Here is a 20,604-nt window from a genome sequence, read left to right as displayed (position 1 = left end):
TTTCAGTTTTCTCCCTCTCCCCACAGTTTTACTGAGAAATAATTAACATAATCACTGTATCAGTTTAAGGTGTATAGCATGATGGTTTGAGATATATATAGAAATGATTGGGCTTCCTAGGTGGCGCTCGTGGTAAAGATCCCATCTGCCAATGCAGGAGACAAAGACACGGGTTCAATCTCTGGGTCAGGAAGATCCCCTGGAGTAGGAAAAGCCAACCCACTCCAGTGTTCTTACCTGGAAAATTTCACAGACGGAGGAGTCTGGTGGGCTACAGTCAATGGGGTCACAAAGAGTTGGACACACCTGAAGCAACTTAGCATTCTTTGGCATTGCCTTTCTTTGGGATTGGAATGAAGCTAAGCTTCAGTAATACGTGAACCGTGAGCTTCCAGATGTTCAAGCTGGTTTTAGAAAAGGCAGAGGAACCAGAGATCAAATTGCCAACATCTGCTGGATCATCAAAAAAGAAGAAAGTTCCAGAAAAACATCCATTTCTGCTTTATTGACGATGTCAAAGCCTTTGACTGTGTGGATCACAATAAATTGTGGAAAATTCTTCAAGAGATGGGAATACCAGACCACCTGACCTGCCTCTTGAGAAATCTGAATGCAGATCAGGAAGCAACAGTTAAAACTGGACGTGGAACAACAGACTGATTTCAGGTAGGAAAAGGAGTACATCAAGGCTGTATATTGTCATTCTGCTTATTTAACTTAGATGCAGAGTACATCATGAGAAATGCTGGTCTGGAGGAAGCACAAGCTGGAATCAAGATTGCAGGGAGAAATATCAATAACCTCAGATATGCAGATGACACCACCCTTATGGCAGAAAGTGAAGAAGAACTAAAAAGCCTCTTGATGAAAGCAAAAGAGAAGAGTGAAAAAGTTGGCTTAAAGCTTAAGATTCAGAAAACTAAGATCATGTCATCTGGTCCCATCACTTCATGGCAAACAGATGGGGAAACAGTGGAAACAGTGGGAGACTTTATTTTTGGGGGCTCCAAAATCACTGCAGATGGTGACTGCAGCCATGAAATAAAAAGATGCTTACTCCTTGGAAGGAAAGTTATGACCAACCTAGACAGCATATTTAAAAGCAGAGACATTACTTTGCCGACAAGGGTCCATCTAGTCAAAGCTATGGTTTTTCCAGTGGTCATGTATGGATGTGAGAGTTGGACTATAAAGAAAGCTGAGCACAGAAGAATTGATACTTTTGAACTGTGGTGTTGGAGAAGACTCTTGAGAGTCCCTTGGACTGCAAGGATATCCAACCAGTCCATCCTAAGGGAGATCAGTCCTGGGTGTTCATTGGAAGGACTGATGTTGAAGCTGAAACTCTAATACTTTGGCCACCTGATGCGAAGAACTGACTCATTTGAAAAGACCCTGTTGCTGGGAAAGATTGAGGGCAGGAGGAGAAGGGGACGACAGAGGATGAGATGGTTGGATGGCATCACCAACTTGATGGACATAGGTTTGGGTAGATTCAGGCAGTTGGTGATGGACAGGGATGCCTGGTATGCTGCAATTCATGGGGTCACAAAGAGTCGGACATGACTGAGCGACTGAACTGAGCTGAAACAACTGAACACACACATACATTATGAAATGATCACCATAGTAGATTTAGTTACCATCCATCATCTCATGCAGCCTAAATACAATAAAAAGAAAGAAAAAATGACTTTTCTCTTTGTGCTGAAATCTCTTAGGATCTATTCTAGCAACGTTCCTATGTGTGGTGCAGCAGTGTTAACTAATAGTCATCATGTTGTAGATTGCATCCCTGATATAGATGTATCTTATAATTCAAAGTTTGTATCTTTTGACCACCTTCATCCAGTTCCCCATCTACCCACTCCCTACATCTGATAATCACAAATGTTCATTCCAAGTGGCCTTTTTTAGCAAGTTTCAGATAATAAGGGCTACATAAACAGTACCTTTTTGACACATGTATTTCTTCAGTGAAAAATTGCTCTTTTCTCCTGAAACTTTTTTGCAGTGAACAGATAATAATCCCACACATATTATTTCATTAAGGAAAGTTTTGCTGGCTAAAGAAGTGAATTAACAAGGGGCATGATCTATGCATAATAGTTCCAAAGTATAGTAATTTGGTAAGAAGAAAATTCTGTGACCATGTTCATAAAGGGATCATCATTCAATTCTATGACCATGTTCATAAAAGTATCACCATCTAACAGAAGTATCTTTATTCTGTTCTAGACCAAAATAAATTATTATTCTCAATTATTGAGGAACATTTATTTCTGAAAATGTGTATAGAATTTGATATTTCAAAATTTTAGTACATGACCTGGCTTTGTCATTGTGAACTCATAGGCAAGTGACTTACAATACTTTTTATAGTTTATGAAACTCTAAAATGGGTCTAGTGATAACTTCCTCACAGACTTGTGAAGATTACATTGTGTAGAAGCATTTGAAAATGATATTCTATATCATAGACAGGATTGAGTGTAACAGGAACAATAAGAGAATGGAAATAATTTGATGGATCATCTCTGACTTGGAACTAACATAGTGCTTTGTTTATTAGTAATGCTCTGATTCAGATTTTCTACAATGAGCAAATTCCTAGTAAATAATTAGATTTTAAAGAACTTGGGTTATCATGGTATATAGCTATGTTTTAGCCATCTGTCTTCATTCTGCCACCTATTCCTAGGCTCCTTAGAAGCTATATGTTTAGCAAATTAATTATATTATATATGCTATATTAATACATATTACTCTTAATCATTTACCTCCATGATAACAAAATGAGATATTGGTAAGAAGGACAGAATAATAAGTGGTACTGAACTGTCTTCTAAAAAGAAAACAACATAAACCTAGCTCACATAAAAACTAAGTCATGAATTCATACATAAGATTAATAAACATTTTTTTAATCAAGTTGAAGTCTCTCTCTTCAACTTTCCCTTTGACCCATATTAATTGTACATTCTTAAGGAATTTACATAGCTTCTTGAGTCCTAGCCTTGTCATCTATTAACTGGGGATAGTAATAGTACTTTTGTCTAGGTATTAGGGAACACTAAGGAGAAAATTAAGGTATATTCTATTAGTACCCAGCACATAGTAAGAACTCAATAAGTATTACCTAGTAGATAACTTCAGTGGTAGAAGTTATGTCTCCTAATTTGGAAGATAGCCATAAGTCTTTATATTTTAAACACTTTTTAAAAAATTTTCAGTCTTGCCATCAGTATGGAGTAAGTTAAAGTTTTATGATCAGTATATTTTTTCCGTGTTCACCTAGCTGCACTTATTACAGAATAAAACAATACCATAATAATTTGCGTTTGACTAATCTGATTAGATTCTACTTTACAGAAAAGTAACCTGAAGCTGGAAAAGGCTGAGTGCTTGCTGAAAGCCTCACAGCCAGGAAGTAGTAGGACTAGAATATAAATCAGTTGTGATGTCAAATTCCACATAGACATCACAGTTTTTAAAGCCTCCTTTGTTTGTTTCAACTGAACAAAGTTCAATTATGAACCATCAAAATTCTATAATGTATGTTAAAAACAATTGATATAGTAGCTATGGGGGAAAAGTGTTTTCAGTTAAACATGGTTTCCCAATGTTGTTAATTATGGTTATATCTGGCTACTTCTACATGGTGACAAATTTGTGTCTACAGAGAAGCAAAAACTCAGAATTAGCAGTCACACGCCTTCTCTTTTTCTCAAAGATTTGTATGGAAGCCTTTACAAGATGATGGACTGAGAATGCCCAGTAGTGATACTTCATTTCACTGTGGTGTTATTAAAGAGACAGTGATTAAGCATGTCCTTGTATTGAAACTGACTCCCTATTATTGTTTGTTAGAATACTCTAAGGAATCCCTTTGTGCAAGTTTTTGTAAAATTCTCCGTGGGACTTGATGCTGTTGAACTTTTGAAACAGATAGATGAACTCGGTGAGTCCAGATTCAAAAAACCTTTATTTACCTGTCATGTCAGAAATGTGAAAAGCATTGTCCCATTTAAGATCTTAAAATCCTGAGTATATCTATCCATCTTTTTCCTAGTAAATTGTACAGTTAAACATAATGATTATTTGGATTCCCAGTTCCTGTAGTTGGTCTCAAAAATTATAATGCAATGTATTCCCTGTAAATGCAGCGTGTCCTTCAATCACAGGTAGATTTCTACCAGAGGACACTTTTTGGGGGTAACTTGGTGAAAAGCAAGTCTTTAAAAACAGAAGATGAAACGGTTTATTTCTGCTACATTTATAATTTTATCTCCACTGGCTTTAGTATTGCTTTGACTAACTCAGAATGTAACCAGAAGAGGCTATAGAGTGAGAAAAACAAAAGCAATGTGGAGACTCAAGAGAAAATAAACCTAAATCACTGTTCAAGGTCAGCTCCTCCTCTCATGATCATTTTAAAGGGACAGGCAGAAGAGGATCAAAGAAAGCTGTCCGAACTTATGCATTCCCTCTACCACATTCCTACCCTCAACCTAAGGGATGCAAGATATCTAATTCAGTCTGTGTCTGATTCCTGGTTGCTATGCAACCATGGTTAAGAGGAAGGGATTGAAAACATCAGAATTTGCCAGCAGTAGAGCTAATGCCCCTCTTTCTCCTCTCTAGCGCTACTGGGACTTAAGTGATTTAAGTTGTAAACCAGTGGGGAGGAATTATGCCTATTTATATTGTATATAATTGTATGTATTTTATGATATCAACCTTGTTTGATTAAATAAAGATATTAGTGATTTATCCTCTAAAAGTATCATTTGGGTAAGGAAACACTTGATCAAAATATCAGGGATAAACTATAAAGTTCTTAGATAGTTTTTTTCATTCCTAACTTTAGATATAGGAAATGAGTCTCAGAGTTTAAAATAAGGTTAAAATGATCATATAAGTGAGACTTGCTATCTGTATCATTGTATATTTAATTTAATATCAAAGAGATTTTATACTATTTGAATTTAAAGGCCACCGGCTCTTTATAGCTCTTTGATTCCATCTACCAGCATTTCTGAAGAATCCTTTTCAGGTGTGTTGATTTTCAGTGGCCGCTGGAGGCCACTATTCAACCACAGTTTTACCCCTCCCCCACAAACATCTATATCAAGCAAAACATTTCATTTTAAGTTATAATGAGAGATGTCCTTTAAAAAGCTGCCCTCTGTGAGAAATTTAATCTTCTATTGGATGATGATAGAGACACTTTTGGGTTCTGTAAAGAGGAATTTATGACATTCACAGCCTTCTCAGTATTCATGATCAAGTCAGTGAAAATTTAATTGGCCAAGTGATTTATGAACTTACAATTTTATATTTACCCTTTGTCTCAGTTGATTTCCTCATAAAGATTCATGAAATTGAAGAGCAATTAAATTCTTTTTCTTCAAGAGTAATTACCTGAAATAAAATCTTGATCATCTAGATTAATACAGATATGAGTAGAGATAACTCACAGAAGACTTTAAATCAAACAATATCAGAAAGTTGTAACTATGTGTCATAGATTGTCACAGCCTCCTAAGAAGTGCTTCTGTATTACAACTTATTGAATGATATTGTTTATTTGTTCCACACACTCTGCATAGCCTTTCATTGCTTAAATTTTTACATCAACACTCCCCAAACAAAGCAAGCATTTCTGTTTATTCAAACTTTTCACTTCTAGTTTTTAGTTTTCTTCCTAAATAATGCAGGTAGAATAATTTTAAAATTATTCACCTTTAGTCTTTGGTTAATTAAATTGTAGCAGAGTAGAATTAGCTTTTGATTTAGCTTGTACTGAGCATGCATGCATACATTCTTTGTATGTTTACTGTATCTATATCTAATTCGAAATTCTTTTCAATAAGCATTTGCACAACTGGCTACATCTTCCCAGATATAGAGTACTTGACATTTTTAGAGTAAATTCTGCAAGTTCATATTATTTATAATCTAGTTTAAGGTTTAATACTTACTAAAACATCAGTATTTTTGTCCCATTACTACTAGAAACAACATTATAATATGCTTTGTGTCTTTTTTCTTCTTTAGATATTCTAAGGCTGAAATTAGAGAACAGCATTGACCTCATTGATCAACTTAGCATACTATCTTCCCTGACAGTGAATATTTCCTCCTGTGTATTATATGACCGTATTCAGGCAGCAGAAAGCATAGATAAAATGGAAAGAGAGGCTAAAAGACTCTACAAAAGCAATGAACTCTTTGGAAGTAAGTGTTATTCTACTAGAATTTGAGCTTTTCTTTGTACTAAAATTGGCCAAATTCTTCCCGTCACTTCTTTCATCCAGGCCTCAAAATAAGTAGTCAGGGCTGGGGCAGGCACACTGTCCCCTTTGATGTCCTTGGAAATAAGAAGCTTTCATGTTGTCAACCAACTATCTTGGTTGAGGAGCCTTCAATATGTGTGATTTTGTTGATATGGTTAAAATTAAAGCTGAAAAGAATTACATATTACAGGGTAAAGTTGAGTCCATCCTTGTAATCAGTCAAGATTATTCATTTTAATGTATATGTGTGTTTAATTTCAGTAAGTGGCTTAGAGTGAAATATTTAATCTGGCCACTTAGTTTGTGATTATATTCTCAAACTCCTGCTTTTAATCTATGAGATTGTCACTTTCAATTAACCATTTTTCTGTAAATTAAAAGTCTGAACTTACTGTCACATTACTAACTCAATTGCCTGTTTGGCTGCCCCCACGTGGAACCTCCAAACAAAGAATAATATCAACCATAAAATAACCTTTCTGATGTTGCCATTTTATTTTTAGGTGTTATTTTTAAGCTTCCTTCTAATAGCAGCCGGCACAGAAGCTATGACTCTGAAAACGTCTCTCTTCCTCCAGTTGTAAAATACACCATCCGCATGAGTCTCAAGACCTCACAGACCACAAGAAACATTAGAGCCAAGATTTGGGCCCCAGGGCCACACAATTCTCCGTCACACAACCAGATCTATGGCAGGGCTTTTGTCTACTTACAGGATAGTATTGAAAGAGCAATTGTTGAATTGCAGACTGGAAGGAACTCCCAGGAAATAGCAGTCCAGGTCCAAGCAATTCCTTATCCCTGCTACATGAAAGACAAGTAAGTCCATGCACTTGCACACATTTTACATAATCAACCACTTTTTTTGAAATTCATTTCTTCTCATTCATTCACGTGTTATCAAGTGGAAGGGATAGTATTGACCAAGTATTTGTCAAATGCTTATTTCCAGGGAAAGGTTCACAGTATAGGACCAGCTCACTATAGCTGCTCACTGTTACCCAGATAATGCTAAAGTTCTTACCAAATGATCCATGTTTTCTTTATCATAACCCATACCCTTCCAAGTACTTTGGCCCCAAAGTTAGGAGCTGGACTCCAGACCTGAGTACATCACTGCGTGATTTTGATGTTACCCACTGGTTTTACTTTTCTCTAGTCAAATGAGAGTATTAAACAAAATAATCTTAAAATCCCTTCCAGTTCTCAAATTTAACTAAAAATCCGTTGAGTGAGGGTTTAGTTTTAAGGAAGAAGTTTAATAAAACACAGTATTGATCAACTCTCTAAGATAAATATTATGCTATCTGAAACTATTTGGTAGCAATCTTTCTCTAAAATGATTTTTCTAAATCAACAAAAAATGTAAAGATCCTTTTAGAAAGTTGAATTTGAACAGAATTTGCCAGTCAGGTGGGCACTGGATGGTTCCTCCATGTCTGACCACCGTGAGACAATAAGGTTGGAGGGCTAAGTTTTTCAAGCTCATTCTCCTATACAAAAGCTTGAGGCTGAATATCACTTTAAACAAATTGTACTTGTTATTCAGCCCAGTTATGGCAGCTTATATACAATTCAGATGAGTCTCTTTTGTTTGTTTTTTTTTTTTTTACTGTTTCTATCAATGCTTCTGTCTCCTTTGGCTGCTTCAAGAGCGTTAGAGGAGATGAGTTTATGTAGTCCTTTGTGCAGCAGTGATACGGGACGACAGGATTCTGTCTTCCTGACAGGCGAGGATTCTATCAGCCTGCTGTCAAGGTCAGCCACTTCTGAGCAGCCAGTCCAGACCTCATTGCATGAACCATGAGTGACTTGCAACAGCTTGCATCAATAGTAGAGACCTGTGGGTTCAATTAAATGAAAATCCTCGTCTGTTTTCCTGCTGACTCTTTTCCCCTTGTAAATTTTAGTACCTAGAATGGTGGGTACCTGGATGTGTCTTTTGAGAGTAAAGTAGCTGTACTTTGCATTCTTCATGGGAGTACAAACTAACATCTCAACGTACACATATAAACTCTTTGTTGCATACAAAGTGCTTTCACATATATTAGTTCATTCATTCTACCAAACAACCTCATAAAATGAGAACAAATATTATCAACCACACTTTCCAGATGAAAAAATTGAAATCCAAGTAAATTGCCCAAAGTTGAATACTTGTTACTGCACTGGTCCTTAAGTTACAAACCAGAATTTTCTCTTTCATGCTATATCAAACCTAAAATACACAGTCACTTGAAGAAACATTAGTGGAGGGTTGTTATTAATGAATGAAGTCCTTTGCCTAATTCTAGAGCCAGAAACAGCATCAAGGCTGGACCTGATCCAAGACAAAATTCATTCAGCAAATATTCTTTAAGTGCTTTCCCCATGCCAGACAGTTCCCCAGGAACCAAAAGAAACTGGATATGGCCCCAACCCTCATTCCCCGCCCACCAAAAATCCTTCATATCCCTGATGGTGATGCACTTCTGATGCTACAGTGAAACTGAATGATGGTGATGTCATGTTCCATTAATATTTGCATTTTTCACAGGGAACTTGAAGGTAATTCCTTGGCATTTTAGATTAAATAGAAAATGGCCTTGGGACATTTCTGCAAGTGAAAGCGTCAGTGGAGCCCAAGGTGTAAAACAGCTCAATTTAGAGTTTCTCTCATTGAAAACTATTCCTTTGCCTTAGCCCATAGTCAGTGGCTAATGTAAGAATAATGGTTGTTAGAGTGTGGTTTCTGGACTGGCAGCATCAGCTTTACCTGGGAAATCGTTTATAATGCAAATTCCTCACCCCACCCCAGATATAATAAATCAGAAGCTTAGGGGTGGGACCCAGAAATCTGTTTTAATGAGCCCTTCAGGTGATTCTGATGTATGTTCAACTTCGAGAAACACTTCATTTGAACATTCAGGTATCGTGGGCCAACGATTCAGGAATATATTTGGGTCCAGTTGTCTTCCAATGACCTGCACATTACCAGAAAAAAAAAAAAATTTCTATACTGTTTATGAAACATCCCATAGAGCATTAGTTTGAGGAATCCAAGTTCTTTGCATTTTAAATATTATTTGAGTTTTATTTTATTTCATTTTTGGAAATTTGGTTTAATAACTATGAGCTTCTGAAGAGTAGTAAATACAGTAATTAGAGAAAATACAGCTTTTAGCTAGATAAACCAATCATTATCTAACTTTGAATCTGCCTTTTAGATAAGAATTTAGTTTAGACAGAAGGCCTTACAGCCTTGCAGTTATATCTATAGAATAATTATTTTCCTGAACAGGACATACTCAGTCACCCTTTAAACAATTTGGCAATTTTATCTAACAATCTAGAACTGTTTTACTCTTGTAGCATTGTGGCAAGAAAATCATGTACCTACCGTTAAGTCAGCTTCACACTTCATAAATAAAATAGTCATATTAATAATTATTCTCAATATTAAAAAAGGAGTATAATTTCAATGTAGGAGGGAGTGTGTTCTTTGTATATTACAGTCAACAAATGTGGAATTCATTTTGGTCACTGAATTTTTGTTTTTGTTTTTCCTTACAGCTTCCTAACCAGTGTCTCTTATTCTCTTCCAATCGTGCTCATGGTTGCCTGGGTTGTATTTATAGCTGCATTTGTTAAAAAGCTTGTTTATGAGAAAGACCTCCGGCTTCATGAGGTATGTTGAGAACCTCTTATTACAAATAAGTTCTACTTGGATATATAATTAATGACTATGATTTTCATAATACCTGAGCAAACTCAGAAAGCCTGACCTATATCTGGTGAATTAGATGGAAAAATATTTTATAAATCATTAAGACAGGTGGTATGGCAATATTTTGTCTTCTGAAAAAATTGCATAGAAGTTGTCTTTTAAGTGTTTCTGAAAACCAAAATCTGAATAGATCTGAATAAAATCTGAATACAGTTTACAATTCTGACAGTAATTTTTGCTCAGGAAGTTACCTGTAAGACTTAGGCTTTAGAAGAGGAAGTTTAAATGCTAATAATAATAACTACTAAGGCAGGAAAACTGTTGGCATAGTATTTAAGTCCAAATGAAGATATATAGATATTATTACAGATATAGGTATAGGTATAGATATAGATATGGACATGGGCAAAGATATATGCCTTGTTTCAGCTCTCAGAAAGCAAACTCTCATTCTAGTATACCTTGTCTCCTTCAAGTCTCTCTCGCTGATTTGTGATTTATAGAGACTAAGAATTTCATGTTATGCGACTGATTATGTTAATAATATGACGATGAAACACATGACTTGGGATGTAAAACATGATCTCTTCTGGAGCATATTCTTCATCATTATCCCCAAATCCAAAATATCTTCTTTTTAGGATTTATGAAACAGCATTGTATGATTTTTGGATTGTATTGCAATAGAATTATTTTATCTGCTAATCCTATAATGAACCCATTCTTAACACTCACTCATGAAATGAAAAGATAGGGAAAATGTTTCAAAAACAGGGCACAATAATTATTGCAAGGCCTGCCTGACAGTCTGAAATAATGAGATTAGAGTAACCTGTTAGCCCTTGTACTTTTCAAACTTACATTGCCAGTGCTTTTAGGCAATTGATTATTTCTCCTTACACAGAACAAAACACTGCTTCATGTTTTTGTTAGCTCAACTTCAGACTTCCAGGAGTTTGTCCTAGAGTTTGAGACTGTGCTTTTTCAATTCAGTTCAGTTCAATCACTTAGTCATGTACGACTCTTTGTGACCCCATGGACTGCAGCATGCCAGGCCTCCTTGTCCATCACCAACTCCCAGAGTTTACTCAAACTCATGCCCACTGAGTCAGTGATGCGATCCAACCGTCTCATCCTCTGTCGTCCCCTTCTCCTGCCCCTAATCCCTCCCAGCATCAGGGTCTTTTTCAATGAGTCAACTCTTCTCATGAGGTGGCCCAAGTATTGGAGTTTCAGCTTCAACATCAGTCCTTCCAATGAACACCCAGGACTGATCTCCTTTAGGATGGACTGGTTAGATCTCCTTGCAGGCCAAGGGACTCTCAAGAGTCTTTTCCAACACCACAGTTCAAAAGCATCAATTCTTCGGCACTCAACTTTCTTTATAGTCCAACTCTCACATCCATACATGAACACTGGAAAAACCATAGCCTTGACTAGATGGACATTTGTTGGCAAAGTAATGTCTCTGCTTTTTAATATGCTGTCTAGGTTGGTCATAACTTTCCTTCCAAGAAGTAAGCGTCTTTTTATTTCATGGCTGCAGTCACCATCTGCAGTAATTTTGGAGCCCCCCAAAATAAAGTCTCCCACAGTTTCCACTGTTTCTCCATCTATTTGCCATGAAGTGATGGGACCAGATGACATGATCTTTGTCTTCTGAATCTTGAGCTTTAAACCAACTTTTTCACTCTTCTCTTTTGCTTTCATCAAGAGGCTCTTTAGTTCTTCACTTTCTGCCATAAGGGTGGTGTCATCTGCATATCTGAGGTTATTGATATTTCTCCCTGCAATCTTGATTCCAGCTTGTGCTTCCTCCAGCCCAGCATTTCTCATGATGTACTCTGCATCTAAGTTAAATAAGCAGAATGACAATATACAGCCTTGATGTACTCCTTTTCCTATTTGGAACCACTCTGTTGTTCCATGTCCAGTTCTAACTGTTGTTTCCTGATCTGCATTCAGATTTCTCAAGAGGCAGGTCAGGTGGTCTGGTATTCTCATCTCTTGAAGCATTTTCCACAATTTATTGTGATCCACACAGTCAAAGGCTTTGGCATAGTCAATAAAGCAAAAATGGGTGTTTTTCTGGAACTTTCTTGCTTTTTTGATGATCCAGCAGATGTTGGCAATTTGATGTCTGGTTCCTCTGCCTTTCCTAAAACCAGCTTGAACATCTGGAAGTTCACAATTCACGTATTGTTGAAGCCTGGCTTGTAGAATTTTGAGCATTACTTTATGAGTGTGTGAGCTGAGTGCAATTGTGCAGTAGTTTGAGCATTCTTTGGCATTGCCTTTATTAGGGATTCAAATGAAAACTGACCTTTTACAGTCCTGTGGCTACTGTTGAGTTTTCTAAATTTGCTGGCATATTGAGTGCAGCACTTCCACAGCATCATCTTTTAGGATTTGAAATAGCTCAACAGGAATTCCATCACCTCCACTAGCTTTGTTCATAGTGATGCTTCCTAAGGTGACCTTCAGCTGTATATTTCAGTTATAATTTGGTAAAAGCCTCATTGACTGGTTTGAGCCCTGTTGTTTTCAGGACTGTGTACAATGTTTTCTTAACCCCAATTTAGAAGCTCAAATCCACGTCCTGGACCATAACTTTGATTGCAAGCTTGTACCTTATATTTTTCTGTCTGATTCCTAGTACTCAGAAGTGAATCTTTTCAAATTAAAGGAAAACTCTGAAGTAGAAAACTGTGATAGACTCTGAGTTCTTTTCTACAGCAAAATAAATATCTACCTTAAAATGTTAGAAATGCAGTAAAGATGTGCATGTGTATATGCACGTGTTATGTATCTGTCTATCCTATATGTGTGTGTATGTATGTATAATACATGTATATTATGTTATTTTGGTTTAAAAATAGTACTCTGAATGTATCTATGGATGTCACCAAAAAATATCAAAGCACAATAAAGAGTTTTTCTCAATAGAAGATATGAAAGGCATTTTTAATGGTGAACTAGTTTCTGTTTGGTAGCTCTGTGTCTTCATTTTGCAGGCATCCACTTTCAAAATTTAACCAGCTAGTCTTGGAAGTCAGAGTTACATAGTGGAAGATTATTGAACTTGGAATCAGAACATCAGGATCTGAGTCTTTCAATTCATATTCATTTGTGCCCAATCCCTAAACTCTTTGAGTCATGTCATCTAGACTTTATTCAGCATTATATTTCCAGAACGTACTTTCTCACTGCCAGAACAGAAGAGGCATTCAATTATTCATTTTTTATCAATTCGAAGATAATGATTTTTTGTTCACATTTTAAAGCTTCTGAAATTGAGATATATTTGATAGGGTGTCATAATTCATTTGGCAGTGATTTTTCTTTCTTGGTGGCAGTTAAAGTAATGACATATCTTAAAATTAGCAGTGTCCTAAATTTAAAGGAATACGATCTATTTGTGAGATGAATTGATGGAAGCAGAATATTCCTAATACGCCTACTCACCTCCTTCCACCACTGACAGTTCTAAACTAGCCTCCTCCTTTTTCAAGATGAAAAAGCTGAGCCCAGAAACTGAGAGATGACTTGTTAAAAACTATACATTAGTGAATGGTGGATCTGGACTGGCTTTTTTTTAACCCCAACAGACAGAGTGTGTGTATGTGTGTGTGCACGCATGCGTTCTTCTCTGTGTTGTATTTAGTTAGAGTAATTTTTGGTTAATTATAATTACAAGGCATACCATTTCTTGAACTTTGCCATGCTAAACTTTTTTTTAACTAAGAGCTTATTTATTTTATTCTACTTATTTTTTACTGAAAATTGATGTATTACATTGTGCAAATTTAAGGTGTACAAATTGCTGATTTGATACATTTATGTTTTGCAGTATTATTTAGCACCCTAGAATTACCTTATACCTCTATCCACATCATATAGTTATCTGTTCTTTTACGTAGTGAGGACGATCAAGATATGTTAACAGTTCTTTAGCACTTCTGACCAGTCCTTTTCCGTATCGTAGCTACCTTCCCTCTCACAATTTTATTTTAGTGTCATAGACTATTTAGGACTTTTGAAGATAATGGTGGATAATCTCTTAGATTATCAGCAACTCAAGATCATTTCTCAATATTATCATTTTAATATTCACTAAGATCTAAAGCTGCCCATTCTTTACTTCCTTTTCATTCCAATTGAATAAAAAAGTTAAAACAAAACAAAACACCTTTTTTCCTTCTGTAATTGTTCTCACATTTAGACATAGAAATCAGGTCAGTTGCTAATTCAATGAAGGCATTCATCTTTGACCTCATTATGGTATGATTGTAGTAAATTCCTTTAACTTGTTAAACAGACTTAGTACAAATACTAATGCCCAAGAAGTTTAGTGATAAAATTAATCATATAGTTAGAAAACTATTTCAAAATGCCCTTCAGTTGAGCTTTATTCTGCATTTCTTGCTTTTTAAAATTAAAATATAAAACTACACAAAGGCTGATTTTATATCACACAAAGGAGTTGCTTTTCACACCGTGTTCTTGGTTTTATGGTTATTTTCATCTATTTGGTCTAAAATAAGTCATTTATGGGGATTTCATTGTTTATATTCAGTTTGAGACAAAATTTTGGAGTCCTCTCTCTCAGTTCAGACAGGTAACCTAAAATATCTGTAGTCTGAAGAATGATTGCCAAAAATCATGCAAAAGTCTATAGTTCTGTGGTACTTCACCTGAGGCAATTTTTTTGTCTCCTTTTTTTGAATACCAATTTACTCCTTTTTATGTCTTATTGGTATATACTATTCATCCTACTAGTGAGAATATGGAATATTCCAAGTAATGACACAATATCCTTTATATCCTACTAAAAACAATAACATAAATATCTATAACAGAATATAAAATTTGAAGTACAAAAATATTATTATTAATCAGTTCTTGACATTCTTGTTGAATGAAAACATTGCTGTCAAGTAAATATATGTATATTTATGATTTCTTTTCTTGACAGTATTTAATTTCAGTCCCTGTGCATAAGCTTCTCTTGAATGTGATGACTCATTTATCTAAAATCTCACAGAATCTCTTTCTTGAAGCAGAGTTTGATCACTGTGCAGAGGGGTTTTCCTGAGCAACAGGTGATCAGATATTGATGAATTGCTCCAGCAGGTTTGGGAGACTTGAGACAAGTGGCTGTTTGATGACAAAGCTGGCACTTGCATCTGTCACTCTGAGGAGACACCAGCGGCATCCAAGACAGCACAGCCAGTCATTCTCTGAGGGCCACCTTCTATTAGCAAGCTTGGTCTTGTTGATTATCACAAAGTTGGCAGTGAATCTGGATAATTTATGGATGACCTACATGCACTCATTGCTTTTTCTCTTTATGTATAACAGCTGTTCTCATGGCATAAAATCCTGAAGTTTAACTCTGAAGTTTGATGCTAGAATGCTAAGTAGTAAACACTGTTGGAAGCACCTAATCTGTTCTGTTTTGATAAAAAGCAATGATCAATCTCCAACTTTTACCAATTCTTGGGAATAGAAATCTGATCTTGAGCCTTGAAAACTTCCAAATTACCATGATAAACACATTTACTCCTGCTCTTTGGGTTTGCTAAATTATTTTTAACAAGGCTATGAATGGAGAATTTTCTAGATATATAAATGTTTTATACTGAAGCTATCTACTGTCACAGAAGGAAAACACATTTATAAACATAAAGTCAGCTCTATTTCATGTCCTTGATAGCATTCTGGATATTTCATATCTACTTTGTAAAATATAGTGATACTGCCTCCTCCTGACATACATTGCTGTTGGGTGGAGGAGAAAATTTTTGTATAGGCCAAATGAAATTAAGTGGTGAATATCAGCTTTCAGGTAGTTACATGGGTTCTATAACTTCCCATTTAATTATATTCAAATAACATTAAACTCAGTAAAAACATCAAAATACAAATAATGGGAAAGGCCAAAATACCAAAAAAAATTGGTATCTCTGAAATGAAGGCATCAAACATGACACAGTAATTTTGTAAATTGGATGGGATACAGGGAAATGGCTAAAATAAGATCTATGAGGTCTCTTTCACACCAAAATCTAATTTTCTTTTCAATGATAGATACATAGCAATTGGATAAAATCTTCCATAGTGAATCTTCATTCCATGCTGATTTTTTTTTTTACTTTGACACACACATCTATTCCTATAGAAACATAGGTTGAATCTTTACTGCAAAGTGTGCAGGATCTGGGAGGAAAGAAGTAGTAGGGAGAGAAGAGGGTGAGGAAAAGGGCAAAGTTAAGAGGAGAAGTCACAGAACTTCCTTAGTGGTGATTAGCTTAAGGCCCACAGCTTAGACTAGTGGCAGTCAGGTAGCTGTTTCCATGGTAACAGCTGGAGCAAAGTGTTATCAAAATGTGATAAATTGCAAAGGCAGAAAGTAAAAATCACTATTTTGTTTGTATAGTAAAAGATTTGTCACATTCCCTATTTTTTTTCCTAGACAAGTTACATTTAAAGGGGAGGACATTGTACATCCTTGATTTTTCAAAAAAAAAAATAGTGATTACAAAGCTGTCAGTGGAACATTAATTTTGTTCTTTTTAAGATGGAATATTAGATTCATAAACTTACTATTAATCAAGAGTTGTTACAACTAGAAACCAGGTACAAATTCAAGTCCCCGATTCAAAACACCCAAGGTCCTGGGGCCTTCAGATCATTCAGAATCCTTTTGAGTTAATGCAAAAACACCTCATGTTGGTCTGTCTTTCCACCTTGATGGAATGCCTTGACCACTAGGGATATCACTGAGATAATACAGAATATCAGTTGAGAGAGAGGTATAGATTATCTGAGATGCATGTGTTCATTTTGGGTGCATGGACTTTTTTTTTTTAAAAAAACAAAAATAACAAACCTAACCTAGATTGTTAGTGATTTTAAGGATAGGGAAATTATGCCAAAAAGCAGAAAGTCTTCTTCAAAGTTGGCATAGTTTAACATCTTAGGAATCTGGTCTGCTTTATTTCTTACAGGAATATGAATAATTATTGTGTTGTTCATTAATGTTTAGTTGAGAATAATGGAGTTTTATTATCCCAGTCCATACATTGAATTTGAAATAAATCATGAGTTTTCACCAACTTGAAATATTCTTACCTGCACAAATATCAAATTCATGTTGTAAAATTCTGCAGGGGGTACCATAAATTTTTGTGTCTATTCTCAACTAGTTTAATCTGGAAACATCACTTAGATACCAGTAATAAAATGAACTTGTCAAAAAATAAAACAAACCTCACCATCCAAATCATTCATTACATTGGGGCAGTCTGGGAGCTACAATCTAAGATGGGCTAAACTAAACTGCCATGTTAATGTCACATAGTGAGCGTGGACAAATGCTATACTTAGAAGCATCGTTAAAATGCCTAGTTTCTTGTGTTTGAAGAGTCTCGTGGACATTTTGGAATGGTACAGGAATAATTGTCATCTGAGAATATATTAGCTTAAGAAGAAACTAACACATTTTCATTTTTACAGTACATGAAGATGATGGGAGTAAACTCCTGCAGCCACTTTTTTGCCTGGCTCATCGAGAGTGTTGGATTTTTACTGATTACTATCATCATCCTCATCATCATACTCAAGTTTGGCAATATTCTTCCTAAAACAAATGGGTTCATCTTGTTCCTGTATTTTTCGGACTACAGCTTCTCAGTTATCGCCATGAGCTATCTGATCAGTGTCTTCTTCAACAGCACCAACATTGCAGCTCTGATTGGAAGCCTCATTTACATCATTGCCTTTTTTCCATTTATTGTTCTGATTACAGTTGAAAATGAGTTGAGCTATGTAATAAAAGTATTTATGGTAAGTCAGCTGTCACAACTGAATAGCCAGGGTATGAAAGGAATGAACTTTTTGTGTGTGTTTAGACCCTCTAAATGTACAAGTTCAGTAATTATAAAATATGCATAACTGTCCTAATCATTGTCTATCATACAAGCATAAGACTGTGAAAAGAAAACTTTTCCTCCACTGTTTCTAAAATCATAATAGATGATGCTGTAAGAAAAAGCAGTTAAAATGTAATATATCATGTTTTGAAGATCATCAAGAATTCTGACTTATCTCTGGCCCAGTTCCATAAATATCTTAGAACCTCTATTACTGGCATTGTTCTCATATATGACTATTTCTTGTGGCTTTTAAGACATGTAACCTGCAGGCATAAATACAACTGTGCTGATAGCATGTAATCAATTTTGAATTCTTTTCTGCTTTTTCAATTCAAAGTACCAAATTAATTTAAGAATTTTAATGAAAGGATTAAGTTCACTGATATTGAAATTTGGAAAGCAGAAGTAAAGTTCACCATTGACTGAGGCTCATATTAGAACTTGTTTGTGGAAATAGAAAGGGATAAATAACTCATTTGACATTGACCACCTTGTATTTAAACAACATTTAAATTTTTAATTTGTTGCATTATAAGTACTCAATTGACATTTTAATATGTTTTCATGCATAAAACTTCTATTGAAGACAATCTATGAAGTAAAAACATCTTCTGGCCCCTAACATTTCATTTGATGTTAACCTTACATTGCATTACTCTGTAATTAGCAATTTTGTAAATTGATGAACAACATTTATAAGTTTAGATATGTATTTTGGATTTCTGACAAATATTTTCCAAGTTTTAATTTTCCTTCTTTTCTGCTATTTCCTCCCCTCTTCTTCCAAAGTTGTAGTGTGCTTGTTAAGGGACCTCTCTGCTTTTAAATATGATTAGAGACTTAGCGTCAGTTTTACCTATATAAGGGCCCAAAGTTTGAAGTAGTTTAAGACCTCTCTGGGTGAAATGTATGAAATCTACAAAAACTATCATTGTGGTTGATTTTATTCACAGAGCCTGCTGTCTCCAACAGCTTTCAGTTATGCAAGTCAGTACATTGCACGTTATGAGGAGCAAGGCATTGGTAGGTCCACTTTCTTTTCAACTGGATTTTATCTTTCACACCTACAAAATGTCTCACAGGAAAATAAATGTATGTGTTCACTTAGGTCTTCAGTGGGAAAATATGTACAGTTCCCCAGTTCAGGATGACACCACTTCATTTGGCTGGCTGTGCTGTCTAATCCTAGCTGACTCTTTCATTTATTTCCTTATTGCTTGGTATGTCAGGAACGTTTTCCCAGGTATGATCATGCTTCCTACACATACATGCTTTTCATGATTGTCATCATTATAAAAGTGCTAATATATATTTTCTAATATTTTATTTGCCAAATATCATCTCCAAAAATACTTCAATCCCAAAACTAACCAAAATTTTCCAGGCTGAGATAATGCACCTTTGAATTTTTTCCTCTGATATTCCTTTAAAGGATAGAATGAATTAAGAAGCATGGAGTCCAGTCTTTCCAAATGGGAGGATGAGATATTATAAAAGCAAAAAATCAAGTCTCCTAATTCTAAGGAGAATTTATCAAATTTAATGGAACAAGACCAGTGGGGATCCCCTCCAAGGTCTCAAATGGTTAAAACTTCAACATGCTCAGAAGTTTTTCCATTAAGTCTTATTTATATTTGTATGCTTTTTATTCTATGAATGAATGAAAGATTGTTACTCTCATCCAGTTATATAAAATTTCTGTAAAAGAGAAAAATGTGGAGACAAAGCAGATCAATGATTGCCTCTGACTTGGGTTGAAACCAGGAATTATTTGCAAAGCACATGAGATAACTTTTTGGAGTTATTGGAATCTGGGGATTGTTGTTCTGGTTGCAAAACTTTATTTACTAGAAATGATCACATTCTACACTTACAGTGACTAAATTTTATAGTATATAACTGTACCCAGTGAAGCTGTTTATAAAGGAAAGAATTAAAAACTGGCTTTCTTTTTTACTTTACTTTGGAAACTGAGACAACTTTAGTTTTATATAGTATCCAAAAAATGAAAATATTTCCTAAATACTGCATAGTAAATACTGTTATTTAACTTCTGATGCTTAATGTTAGCATCAATTTAAAACTACTTTTCCTAATACATTTTTGTTACAGGTACATATGGTATGGCAGCTCCGTGGTATTTTCCATTCCTTCCTTCCTATTGGAAAGAAAGATTGGGATGTGCAGAAGTGAATCATGAGAAAAGCCATGGGCTTATGTTTACTAATATCATGATGCAGAACACCAGCCCATCTGCCAGTAAGACAAGTAGGTCAACAACATGCATTATTATGAGAGAAGTGATATAAAATTCACGTGACTAGTGATTTTAATTATGTTTTTCTAAATGGTGAAATTATCATCCTCTTAGTCATGGATGAATATGTCTACACATATGTGTTTGGACTCATAGGAAGATTAAATCGTGGCTTTTTCTGGGCTCATTAACTCAGTTGGTTAGCATATGGTGCTAATTAGGCCAAGATTGCAGATCCCTTTGTGGTCCAGTTAGATTCACACAGGGAAAAATTTTGTTCCTTGGCCACAGTCTGCACCCCTCACTCCAGCCATCTGTCATTAGTCATAAGGAGTAACCAAGTAACAAGTATGGATAATTTAGCATAATCCATCACCAACAAAGAACAAACAATTTAAGGCTCGT

At 35.4% G+C, this 20,604-nt stretch overlaps 1 protein-coding gene across 1 annotated transcript in view; it reads left to right on the top strand.

The window, feature by feature from the left end:
- Positions 1–20,604, top strand: part of ABCA12 (ATP binding cassette subfamily A member 12) — a 188,299-nt gene that overhangs the window by 116,073 nt on the left and 51,622 nt on the right. The window contains exons 20-27 of the mRNA XM_070458427.1: positions 3,871–3,961; positions 6,061–6,240; positions 6,803–7,118; positions 9,852–9,966; positions 17,524–17,853; positions 18,896–18,965; positions 19,051–19,185; positions 20,055–20,210. Coding sequence (XP_070314528.1) covers positions 3,871–3,961; positions 6,061–6,240; positions 6,803–7,118; positions 9,852–9,966; positions 17,524–17,853; positions 18,896–18,965; positions 19,051–19,185; positions 20,055–20,210 — 1,393 coding nt within the window. The remainder of the gene's footprint in view (positions 1–3,870; positions 3,962–6,060; positions 6,241–6,802; positions 7,119–9,851; positions 9,967–17,523; positions 17,854–18,895; positions 18,966–19,050; positions 19,186–20,054; positions 20,211–20,604) is intronic.

The sequence above is a fragment of the Odocoileus virginianus genome, chromosome 30 (genome assembly GCF_023699985.2).
Source record: "Odocoileus virginianus isolate 20LAN1187 ecotype Illinois chromosome 30, Ovbor_1.2, whole genome shotgun sequence".
Taxonomy (NCBI): Eukaryota; Metazoa; Chordata; class Mammalia; order Artiodactyla; family Cervidae; genus Odocoileus; species Odocoileus virginianus.
The sequence above is the reverse complement of the archived record's forward strand: the minus strand, read 5'-3'. Positions and strand labels throughout refer to the sequence as shown.